Source organism: Chaetodon auriga, chromosome 10 (assembly GCF_051107435.1).
Source record: "Chaetodon auriga isolate fChaAug3 chromosome 10, fChaAug3.hap1, whole genome shotgun sequence".
Lineage (NCBI taxonomy): Eukaryota > Metazoa > Chordata > Actinopteri > Chaetodontiformes > Chaetodontidae > Chaetodon > Chaetodon auriga.
The window spans coordinates 15,722,977-15,735,196 of NC_135083.1; the positions used below are offsets into that span (position 1 = coordinate 15,722,977).

The 12,220-nt window shown below is 43.8% G+C and overlaps 1 protein-coding gene across 5 annotated transcripts in view; it reads right to left on the reverse strand.

Moving 5' to 3' along the window:
* Positions 1–12,220, reverse strand: part of prdm16 (PR domain containing 16) — a 180,058-nt gene that overhangs the window by 19,986 nt on the left and 147,852 nt on the right. For all 5 annotated transcript variants that reach the window (XM_076741320.1, XM_076741325.1, XM_076741323.1 and 2 more), the window contains exons 4-5: positions 6,030–6,170; positions 623–725 (exon numbers count right to left, since the gene is read on the reverse strand). In XM_076741320.1, coding sequence (XP_076597435.1) covers positions 623–725; positions 6,030–6,170 — 244 coding nt within the window. The remainder of the gene's footprint in view (positions 1–622; positions 726–6,029; positions 6,171–12,220) is intronic.

Here is a 12,220-nt window from a genome sequence, read left to right on the forward strand (position 1 = left end):
TAGGCTGATGGCCACTAACACTTATACAAACAAAATAATAAAAAAAAACCCCCACTTAGGTTGAATTTCAGGACACAAACTGAAAACGTTGATTTATGACTAACAGGACAGGCCCTCTATTCTTAAGTCGATGTGATAACTCGACTTAAATGTCCTCAGTCTCGTGTAATGTGTTCTTGGGGACACGGATTCCTCACAATTTGTTTGATCTTTCCGTTAACAGAGAAATTCTACTCACTTTGGATGCAATATGACAAGTGCCAATTGACGCCCTAACACAGTATTTCAGGCAAAGGGGCCCATTACATCGCAGCATTGTGAGCGCAGAATTCAGAGCAGACTCTCAGGAGCAGCCTTCATTATTGGCAGCCCTATTTTAAATGACAGCTCCAAAACGGCCGTCAACCAGATGCTTTAATGCGGGATTTAATTCCATCCTGGAAATTTATGATTCGAATAATTCACATTTCTTGAGGAAAAAGAAAAAATCTTGGAGGGAGAGATTGTGTCTTTTTCCCCCGTCACATTAGCGGGGTTATGGAGTGTGCTGGCCGCGAAGGCAGCACAGGATGCAGGTTGGAGTTTGTTTAAAATGTGCGCTAATGACGCGCATTAATCTTACCTTGTAGGTTGGGTGCCATGGATCCCTCGGGGAAAATACCGTCCTTCATATACACTAAAAGCTCCTCCCCTGCTTCAATGTCCCGGACAGCTTTATAATAAATCTGAGGAGAGAGAGAAAGAGTGAGGGAGACTTTAACTTAAGGTCAAGACGGAATTAATAAGTCTGGACCCCCGCGTATTTATTATCGCAGTTAAAGGAAGGCCTAATGATGAAACTGATCATATTAACACGGGCTATTAAGAGGGTTGTTATTACCAAAATAAACATCATACATGCCTAAAATCAACATTATCCAGGCTGCAGCAGAGTTATGGAAACATACTGTATTCGGAAATATTTCACAATTTACTTCCACTAATTAAAAGCCGGACCGGAAGATGTTATTTTAATGCACGATACAAGACAATGATTTGTTTAATCCACACTTATACCAACTTTATAAACGTTAAAAAAAAAAACGAATAGAAAATAAGATTTTCTTCCGTTACAATTCACGTAAAATATATAGCAAAAGAGAGGTTCTGCGTTGTTCCACAAAGACTTACTCAAACATTTAAAAAGAAAAACGAAAATGCAGAAGAAACCCAGACGACACAAATAAAGCTGTAATGAGTCTGAACAGTCTGAAAGAAAAGCGGTGAGTGAAACGAAAATAAACATCAAACCGCTCAGCTGCTCTGCCCTCTTTTTCTTCTTCTTCTTCTCATTATTTACAACTGCAGCAAACCGAGAAATGTCGGGTCTTTATATGCACACAACTAATCCTTTTTTATTGAGCTAATTTAACTTGTGTGATCGGGCATAAATCACTTTTTTTTTGTTAAAGGTGAGCAAAACACAAAGCAGGAATAATGGCAATATTGGAGGCCACTGAGAACCGAGGCCTTGTCCACACTCTGTCCGACAACTAGAAAATCCGCCAACCAAACCAAGCTTTCACATACACATTCATTCTGAAGAAAACTCGGCCACAATTAACGTGTATCAATTTCCAAAAAGTCATATTACAGCTTCGTGCATCCCCAGCAAACCGCAGCGCAAACTACCACTTGAAGCTGCAGGCAGGGGCTGTGATCCCTGAACACATGGGGGCGCTCTGCACCAATTCAACGATGCCACCACAACAAGGAGGGCTGAGCGCACTCATTCATACACACACACACACACGCGCGCACACACACTCACAGAGAGGCCGGTGAAACTAACTTTAAGTGTTAATGCTCTTAAGATGAGACAAGGAGCACAGGCCTGAATCAATGATTAAATCACGTATTATTATTATTATTATTATTATTATTAGCACCAATATTATTATTACTATTAATACCGGGCTACGTATTTACAACAATTACGCTCCACGCAGCGGCTGCGGCAGCCTCTGCAATGTTTCGACCTGACCTTTCTTTTCTCCGTGAGACGGAAGAGTTGTGAAAGTTGCGCGGCGCTGCGGAGAGCCTCCAGCTGCAGTAGCACTTCAGTCCCGGTGGAGTTGGCGACGCAACCCATAGTAGGTCTACCGGAGAGGGAGCGGGGCGCTGGAGCGGACAGGGCCGGGGAGAGGAGGTCGCAGAGCGCCAGGCGCGCTGCGCACGGTCGGTGATGGTTCCCTCTGGCTGGATGAAGCCCGACGCTCCTCCGCTGGGCTACTCTCTAATCTAGTCAGTGAGCGCGTCTTTGATGATGATGATGAGTCTCTCTCTCTCTCTCTCTTTCTCTTTCTCTCTCTCTTTCTGACTCTCTCTCTCTCTCTCATTAGTGATTCCCTATTGCCCCTTGGTGCTCTCTCGGTTACCCGTCGGCCACTCCTCCTCGTCTTATCTCCAGCCAAAAGGATTGAGGGATCTGCGGCGCAGACCCCTCCCCGCATCTCCGATCCCAGCCGCCGTTTTGGCCGCTTGATAAATCTATTACTGATGGAAATAATGGATAAAGCAGCCGGACAGGCTTGCGCTCACTCTGTCAGTCACTCGATCACTCTCAAACACACCCGTGCAAGCGCGGACAAATACATGCACACGAACACTGGCACAGAAAATGGTGCGATAGGCCTTTTATCGATTATGTTATTCAAGTTTAAGTCAAAACGCACTGATATTATTTCGTTCTGTTTATTCCAGTCTGGCCTGAAAAAAAAACGACACTAACGATGGGAGCGATTTCTTTAGGCTCTGAGGCCAAGTCTTAATTTAATGGGGTCAAAATAGTAACCTGAGATGTTTTAAGATTATATTTTAATACAACGTGTGAAGAATGAAAACGCCTCTTTTTATGCATTCATCGTCGAACAATTATTTTAAAAAGCTATTAATTATTAACATCATTATTTTTTTTTCATTTGTTTTTGTCGTTTTTATTGATATTTGTAGATGGAAAACAGAAAAAAATCAGTCATTACGCAAGACACACAAATGGACTAGACGAAAAAAAAAATTAGAAAGGATAAACAACGTCGCATTTGCTATTTAAATACTTCCACAATATTTATATGCAATATACCTTGTTATCTATTTATTTAAAATCTTAAATATCTTAATTTGTGATATTAATGACACATCTTTGTCATTATTATAACTGGATTGTCAGCAAATATAACTTTTTTTTCAATGAATACAGCCAGTTGATAAATAAGGACATTTAAATTAAATTCGTAATTAATATTTGTAGTGTTTGCAGCACTTTGAATCTTTATAAATCTCTCTCTCTCTCTCTCTCTCTCTCTCTCTCTCTCTCTCTCTCTCTCTCTGTGTGTGTGTGTGTGTGTGTGTGTGTGTGTGTGTGTGTGTGTGTGTTCTACAGTAAGGCCCAAACACTCAGACCTGTCTTGACCTCTTCCCATCTCTGTCCAGTGTTCAGGGGACAAATGTCTCATCGATCAATGCCAGCCGTAGGGCCCGCAATAATCCCCCACTGTGGCCTCATACGCACGCACGTACACACACACACACACACACACACACACACACACACAGTGTCTGTTTATTGATGGATCCATCGTGGGGTAGAAGGGCAGATCAAACAGCATTGGAAAGGGTTCCACTCCAAAACACAAAAGATGAAGGACTGACAAGAAAGTGGACAAGGTTCATCCTCTATTCAAATCCCAATCAAGTACACACACACACACACACACACTCTTTCTCACAGATGCACACACGCACTCTCTCTCTCTCTCTCTCTCTCTCTCTCTCTCTCTCACACACACACACACACAAACACACACCAGCTCCTGCACTCTCTCAGCCATTTCCTGCACTAGATGAAACTTGGCTTTAGAAACACTCAGTGGGCTCGCTTACACACCAGTTTTGGGTGATTGTTGGATTGAATGGGAACTATTTCATTGGCGTAGACATGCACGCAAGCACACACACACACACACACACACACACACACACACACACACACAGGGAAACTGTTAATTTGCCGTGTTTTGTTGAGCCATAATTTAAGATGCCTGAATATTGTATTAGGATGAAATTGCAAGCAGGATTAAGTGAGAACTGTTACTGGAAATGAGTGTGTGTGTGTATGAGGACTGATTGTGAAGAACAGACAATAACACAGGTGTCCACAGACAGACATTTCTTGGTCAGAAAAACTCAAAATCCTACAGCACTTTGACAAAACTGTCCAGAGTGCATTTGTTGTACAGTATGCACCTCATATACATGGAAACAAATATATGAAATAACACCAAATTATTGTATGACCATAAATATCTAAATTATGCATGATCATGCACACATTTGTTCATCTTAAATCATTAATGACAAACAAATAAACAAATAAATTATCCACTTGCTTTTTAAAAGGTTACTGGCCGCATTTGAATTTGCCCCGTATGCACATATTTCCATAAGCTCATGCATTGTGCAAAAGAAAAGAAAAATCACTGAACAGTCTCTTAAATTATACATTTTAGCACTGAGTGGCTGTGTATATGTGTGTGTGGTGTTTGTAAATAAATGATAGGGTCATACCTGTGAGCCACTATACAAAGCAACTGGTCTGGCATACAAAATCAAAGCTGTTCCCTAAGTTCAGAAAACCGCAAAACACAGGAAAAAAAAAAAAAAAAAAATAAGCAGTCAAAATTTGTGCACGTGGCCTTTTCTGGGTCTGATAATTCTCCACGATTTTCGCCAGTGCCCTGATTCTTTCTTTGACATTGTGTGGCAGTGGCAGGGGGCACTGATGTGAAAATCTTAAAAGGATTAGACGGGTTGGTGTTGCCAGCCAATTGGTGCTTGTCAATCTCGGAGGCCCCTGTGTGTTCCCTCTCTCACTTGGTCCAAGCCCCCTTTCTCTCCGTCGGTCAGGCTGAATGTCTGAAGCTTAAATGGACACACTAGCCTGTCCCTTCGGTGTGACAGAGTGACAGGTGGCAGATCAAGACATGAGGACAGAGAAAGGAGACAAAGACAACGAGGAACAGGCGGCTAGAGACCGAGACAGGAGGGGGAAAGAACCATGTAGGCAGGGATTAGGAAACAAACAAGAGCAGAGTGACAGGAATGTTGAAACACACGGTCGAGTCATAAAGATGCATTTGGCTACTGTCATATTGCCGTCATGTTTTCTTGGTTTGCATTTGTTTTGAGATGACGTGTTCTCATTCTCATTGCCCCGTGGATGCATTTTTTTTTTGTACTTCTGGTGCAAATTTTGCACTCGTTCTATCCCAGTACATGACTGTGATTTAGCATGATAGTCCAAACTGAACTGAAAATGAAATGTGTATCAGATAACGAGAGTAACTCCACTGGTATTTCATTTAAAGAAACTGGGACAAGAGTCAGCAAAGCAAAACTGGGGAGAAAAAAAAAACAAAAAACAGCCTCTGCAGGATAAACAGAAACAGGGAAACATGCTACTATATTGCAGCAGTAAGTTGTGGCGCACACGTTGCATGGGGTTGGGGTTAGGGCCTAGTTAAGCAGTTGGGGTTTTTATGGTCAATGGCTGGGCATCTTTCCAAAAGTATCCAATGCCTTACCCAGGTTTCTTTCGAGTGAGAGAGATGGGACTTAAGAGGCAAAATGGGGGAGAAACTGCTGCCTCCACAGAAGAAGACTGTGCCTTGGATAATGGTTATTATAGGACTCGGGAGTGTCAGGCTATTCTTCAGCCTCTTTACATGGGTCATTTCCTAACAGCACTGGCAACTGGCCCAGCCACAGACACACAATAAAGCCATTCCTTGGTCATTACCAGCCCACACATTCTGCTACCTCAACGGTAAACACACACACACACACACACACACACACACACACACAGACTCTCATGGATCAACCAAGCATCCCCACTCCTCCTTGTCTGTGCCTCTTGTCGACAACACGCTGCTGTTTCTCTCATATCTGGACCGCAAATCCAACCAGGACATGTCTATCATGTCACTCACCTGGTCTCCGGTGAGGTGACAGGCGGCGAGGTTCTGCTCCTCGAATGACGGCGCAGAGCGGACGTATTTGAGCCAGCTGTTGCCGGCGGCGTCTGGGCCTGTGTCCAGCGCAAACTTGACGTTGCCCATGTCATCCACCACCTGTTGGAGACAGAGGCAACAGGTTAGATTTTACAAAAGGGACACAAAAAAAGGAAATGTTCAAACACATCAAAGGCTATCAAGCAAATCATGTGGAATAGTTCTTTACATGACATTTTCCGAGGAGGCCCTGGACAGTTAAAAATTCAACAATTTTAAGGTGCACATCAGGGGATGAGAAGGAGTTTAATGTCAATCAACTTTAAAACACACGGAGGCAACATGTCAGTGGGTGTTGGGGCCACCTAACCCTGTCAATCCCGACAACAAGAAGAGGAAAGAGGGAAAGGAGGAGAAAGGAGGAGGGAGTAGACAAACTGTGGCTTCTTTCTCTTGTCTAAAGACTTTCTCTGGCACATATTGATCACCCTTTGTAACCCCCACGCCCCCCTGAGACTCCTAGAGCAGGTTTCATGTTACCCGCTTTCACAGAGAATGAAGGAGGATGGAGGTAGAGGTGAAGCAGGAAGAGAAGGAGGAGAAGAAGGACTTGTTGTGGAGCAAAAAAAGAGGAAAAAGGGGAAAACCAGGGATAACAATGCTTTATGTATGCATATAAAAATGGGACCTTCTTCACAAAATTGCAAATTATGGCATATTTTGCACGATAAGGAGGAAAGGGGAGGAGAAGTCCTCAAATTTACCAAAAGAACAGATATTAGACAACAATTACAGCATCCATGAAACAGCGGAGATTGCAAAGAGAGTGCTAAAAGCCCAGAAATGCTGCCTTCTACTCTTGGCTCTTTTAACTGCATTTCTGTGTGTGGTGGAGTGTGGTGGTGCTGGGGAATCTGGGGGCGGCTCGGCTGAAACCCCTAAGCTCACCCTCTCCACCAAGTTGGGGTTGAAGCTCGGATTTCGCCGCAGCGCCGCATGTGATACTGAGCCTGTGCGAATCCTCTGGGGAGAACTGGCCTGAGACAGAGCAACTCCTCTAATTACAACTCCCAATCAGGCTGGCCTGAGTTCAGCGCTGACCTCTAGCTTGACTCTCTGCACTCCTAATCACAGTCAAATGTCTGCTGAAGGAAATCGAGGTGTGATGGAGAAGAACCAACGAACCATCTGACGTTTTTAGATGTGCAAAGTTCGTGAACCTCTCTCACTGGCTGCTTTTTCTGAAGGCCTGTTCGTGTTTTTTTCCCAGCTCGTAAAGTGTGAATGGTCATGTTCTTGTTGTCTGGGTGAACGCATGCAGAAAGTGTATTTTCGTGGGTGGGGGCGCAGGTGCCAAGTTTGGTGAGTAAATATGTAAAAGGTCTGGTTGGAGGTGTGGAAGAACTGCCATGTGCGTGTTTGTACAAATGCGGCCACCGCTTTAGGGGAACGCATGTGGACATGGTTAACAGCTTGAGGTAACACAAATGTGCTACTTTTGAGCCAAGGTGTGACCCTCTTCACTAAAAGCGCCTGCTTTAGAATAAGTGCATTGGCTAAAAATAATCAAAACCTTGCCCTATGTTTAAAAACCCTGTTCCACAGGCCTGAAATAAAAACTGTGGCTACTGCTCATGTAAATGTATTTGCTGATTGTGAGAGTGGGAAAAGAGACGTTCATGCAAATCAGTTCCTGTTATGCATTTTCTGTAATTCGCACTGACATACTCGGAAGAAAATAATGTGATAATGTCTACTGGAAGAGCTTATAAATAAAACTGAACCTTATCCATTCCTCACACACTCCTCTCACATCTACAGCCACTGCCTCTTCTGCTTCCAGTTTACAACTTAAGCACCTGGCTTGATCGAGTCCAGGCCTTTATTTTATGTGTGAAAACAGTCACTGAAAACTAAACAGGCATACCCCTCCCTACACACCTACTACTCCACCCAATATCTTTTCCGCAGACGGTGGAGTCAGGGAGCACTTGTCACAGTGTTGCCGGGGAGCTGCGACAGGTATCGTACATGTTTGATGAACACATGGGGAAAAGCTGAGATCCAGGTGGAGTCAAGGTGGGATTATTGCTTTTTTGGGGGGAATAGTTGTAGGAAGGGAGGTGGAGAACCGCACAGACTGACACACACGTACGAATGCTGCCATGCCTACACAGTGGGCACGGGAGTATACACGCACATTTTGGTTCCCCCCTTCTCCTACACACACACCCAAAGGGTCTGATCATGGGCCTAATGAGCAGCAGACCTGTGTGCGTTATTGTACGTGCTCGTGTGTGTATGTGTGTGCGTGTGTGGTGTCGGGGAGGCCTGCTAACACCCTGTCTCCGGGTGGAAGCCTGATTTATAAGGCTTCAAATGAGGTGCAACAGAGAAGGAGAGCCAGAACAAGCCTGCGGCTGATTGTTTGTTTATTTACCTTTCTTTTTCATTCTTTCATTCTACGTCACGGAGGGAGGAGGACCCGGGTGGAAATCATCAGCTCCATGTGCGAAAAAAGGCTTCGACAAAACAAGGCAATCCAGGTTGCTCAACATTAGCCCCTAAACTTCTCTCCCCTCGTGCAGATTCAGAGGCCAGAAACTCATTTCATCCTTTTTCATGACCCTATCGTTCATGGTTTTGGTGATTATTCCACCAGCAGTCAGACAATCAAACAGGTTTTAAATGAGCCCCCAGGTTGGCCGAACGTATTTGATCTCCTGGTTCCTGTAGCTGTGAGCGCACATAGATTCCTTGTGTAATGATGGATTGCTGCCGACATCATAAGTGGTTTAAATAATGTGGCTAAACTGTTTGCCTATTTACAACCTGACTGACTGACTGACTGACTGACTGTTGGACTGCTTGTGTTTCTGGCCTTGTCACACTTTGTCTTAGTAATTTTGCAGAGCTTCTAGATCTCAGTGAGCACAGTGTTATTATGACACACAAATGATGGCAAAAGCTATGAAAATAAGATCATGATTGTTATCCTTTAAGGCCAGTAAAGAGAAGAAAACAGTCACCCTTATTTTGTGTATTCATGCTTTCTTTCTTTTCTATATCACAGATTTTCTACCCCAAAAAACATCTTAAAAAAATTCCCTATTTAGAGCTTGACTTATAGTTTTTACTTGATTAAACGGCATCAGAAAATGACTCGCATGACAGCAAACACACACACACACACACACACACACACACACGCGCGCGCACGGACACGTGCGCGTACCAACACGTGCATGTGCGTACAGACACAATGAGACTTCAGTGAAAGAGAAGCAGCTCTGAGTGGACAGGATGCAGAGCAAACTCCACAGGAAGCTCTGATAAGAGCACGACACTTATATCGCTCCTCACAACACAAAGGGGAACCTTTGACAGCTAGGAACCTTTAATGGATGTCTCGGCATGCCCTCTCCTCCGCCAGTTATATGTGACGGATGTGTGTGGCACGCAGGGCTGAATTAGAAGAGAAAAGTTGCTTGTATGGGTAGACGCTGGTGACAAGGTACATATTATTTTTTGTTTGACGGAGGGCAGAAAATGGAAATGGCAGCTCGGAGTGCAGTGGTGATTGTGATTTTGATGTGAGGTGAAGATAAAACCAGACTTACAGCATGTGAGACATAACTGCCAGGTTATTGTGTGTCTCTATGGGAATATTTTTATGAAGTGGGATCTTTGCACTTTGTTGCACTCCCCCACGTCTCAATGTGCGAACACACCCTAGTTTGCATGTATTTGTATATGTGCCTGTGAGGGAGAGTAGTTGTTTTAATACTGCTTGTCATTGTCTTAAAGCTCTATGTTGCAACTTCATTCTGAAATCAGCAATTGGTGGTGATCAGTGATACTTCCTTGCCTTTCTCACATTTGACGATATTTAAAAAAAAAAAAAACAACAAGCCATGCCCATCCATCTAAGAGAGGGTCTAGCAAACATGTCTTATTTGGATTCAGGCAGTCAAGTGATACTCACGCGCAGACACATAGAGCGGTAGACTCTTTTTTGACAAAAGTTAGCTGAGAGATTTCTCTAAATTGATGTTTTTTTCTGTCAGTGGAAAACAGGAAAGCAGCACTTTGAACACGCAGAGAGAAGGCTGACTCTCCCTGGTTCACCTACTCATATCCTGGGGAAGTGGCGAACAAATGACAAAAAGGTTGTTTCAAAGAGAAAGGGCAAAGAACAGGGGACAGATTGCTTTTCAGTATGGATCTTGCCTTTAATCTATCTAGATGAAGAATATGTGAAAATGCAGAGGAAGACAAGCAGAGAGAGACAAGGAGTGAAAGGAAGGGGGGTGCGGGACTGCATGCACTTCTCCTTGAAGCAGCTAGGGGGCAGCCTGGAATGAAATCTCTGCAGATTTAGAAGAGCAGAAGTGGAAATGAAACTTCCCTCCACTCTCTGCAGCTGTACACACATACATACACAAAAACAAAATTGAAAAATAGTAGACAGGGTAAGAATTGCATGCGCACACACACACACAAACACACTCACACACACGCGCACACAAACACACACACACACACACTCTTTACGCAAAGAGAGAGCCAGTCATGGAAACAGAGCAGTGACAGTGACAGATTGAGTGGCTGTGAGGAGGACTGCAGAGCTGGTTGTTAGAGGTGTTGCAAATTAAGGTGCAGGCTGACTAACAAGAAATAAAGAAGTGTGTGTGAGAGTGTGTATCCTTTCTGGAGAAGGGTCTGTTTCCAGTTGGGAGGCCCCTTAACATGCACACAGAGACAGAGACAGACTCACACACACACACACACACAAGCGGACTAATAAAGCGTCTGACAGAGTACAGATCCCCACAGCCTCCGATGTGTTTCTGCACATTCACGTGTGTGTGTGTGTGTGTGTGTGTGTGTGTGTGTGTGTGTGTGTGTGGACGTGCCTTTGTGTGATGGATGGGGGCCTGCAGAGATGACCCTACCCTGCCACATCACTCAACAGTCTAAATGAGTGTGTGTCCATCTACATTTGTGTGTGTGTGGAGGTGAGAGGTGGACAGGCACACAAGGGGTCCTGTCAATAAAACTTCTCTGAGAGCGAGAAGGGAAAAGACAGAGAACAAAACACAGAGAGAAACAGAGAGAAGGAGAGATTATTCATATCTGATTGATTTCAGTAGGCTCTGGTTGAAGATGATGTGGGGGGGGGGGGGGGGACACCCAAGAGAATGAAGGAAAAATCAAGGAGGAAAGATGCCGATAAACTGATGAAAGTCTCTTTCTCTTTTTAATCCTTTACACATCTTAGTAAACCCGAGGGGGGGAGCGTTTGTGAGGTTTTGTTTTTACAGGTTTACAAAATGTGATAAACAGTCAGAGGCTTTAAGATTATTTCTGAACATCATTTCATTTCACAGGCTCGAAATCTTACCGGCCCTTATTTGAGCCCAGAGAAAACACTGCACACACACACACACGGTTTCACAGTGTCAAAAAGTGCCAAATTGATGTGGGAGAAACCTCACACCAGAACAGACGAAGGAGAGTTGACACATTCCCTGATAAGGCTTCAGTTCATTTCTCTTAATTCAAAATCATGTTTCCACGTCACAAGTGTGACATTTATCAGTCCAGGGGAATTTGCTCTTTTCAGCACTGCTCTGATGGTGAAGTTGACAGTATTTGTCAAGTATGACTCTTATCCAAATTTTCAATTGAATTCCTGAGATTTAAACAGACACAAAGCCGAGCAGAGCGAGTTAATGCTGCACATCCTCCTATGAGAGTCCTTCTCTTGATATAAAGCATTTTCTTTCTCCTGTCTTTCTGTCACCGCCACATCCCCTCATTCCTTCCTTTTCATGCACAAAACACAACAAACCACCTGCACACTGCAGCACCAGCAAACAAAAGGAACTGTCAAATGTAGCGGCCAAGAAATTGTTTGTTCCGCCGAATTCAGTATTATTCAAATGTGTTCTTCAAGCAGCTTAAATGTGAGAAGATGCATGCACTTCAGACATCACAGCCCATCAAATCGTGCTCACACCGTGGCTTTTTATTAATACACATTTACTAATTTAAATCAAACCACCGGAGTCATTCAGTGACAGATTTAACTGTCACTTACACATCCTTGGATTAAAATGAAAGACTTAAAATGTTTTCAATGAAACTATGTTGAGTCCAAATAAAGA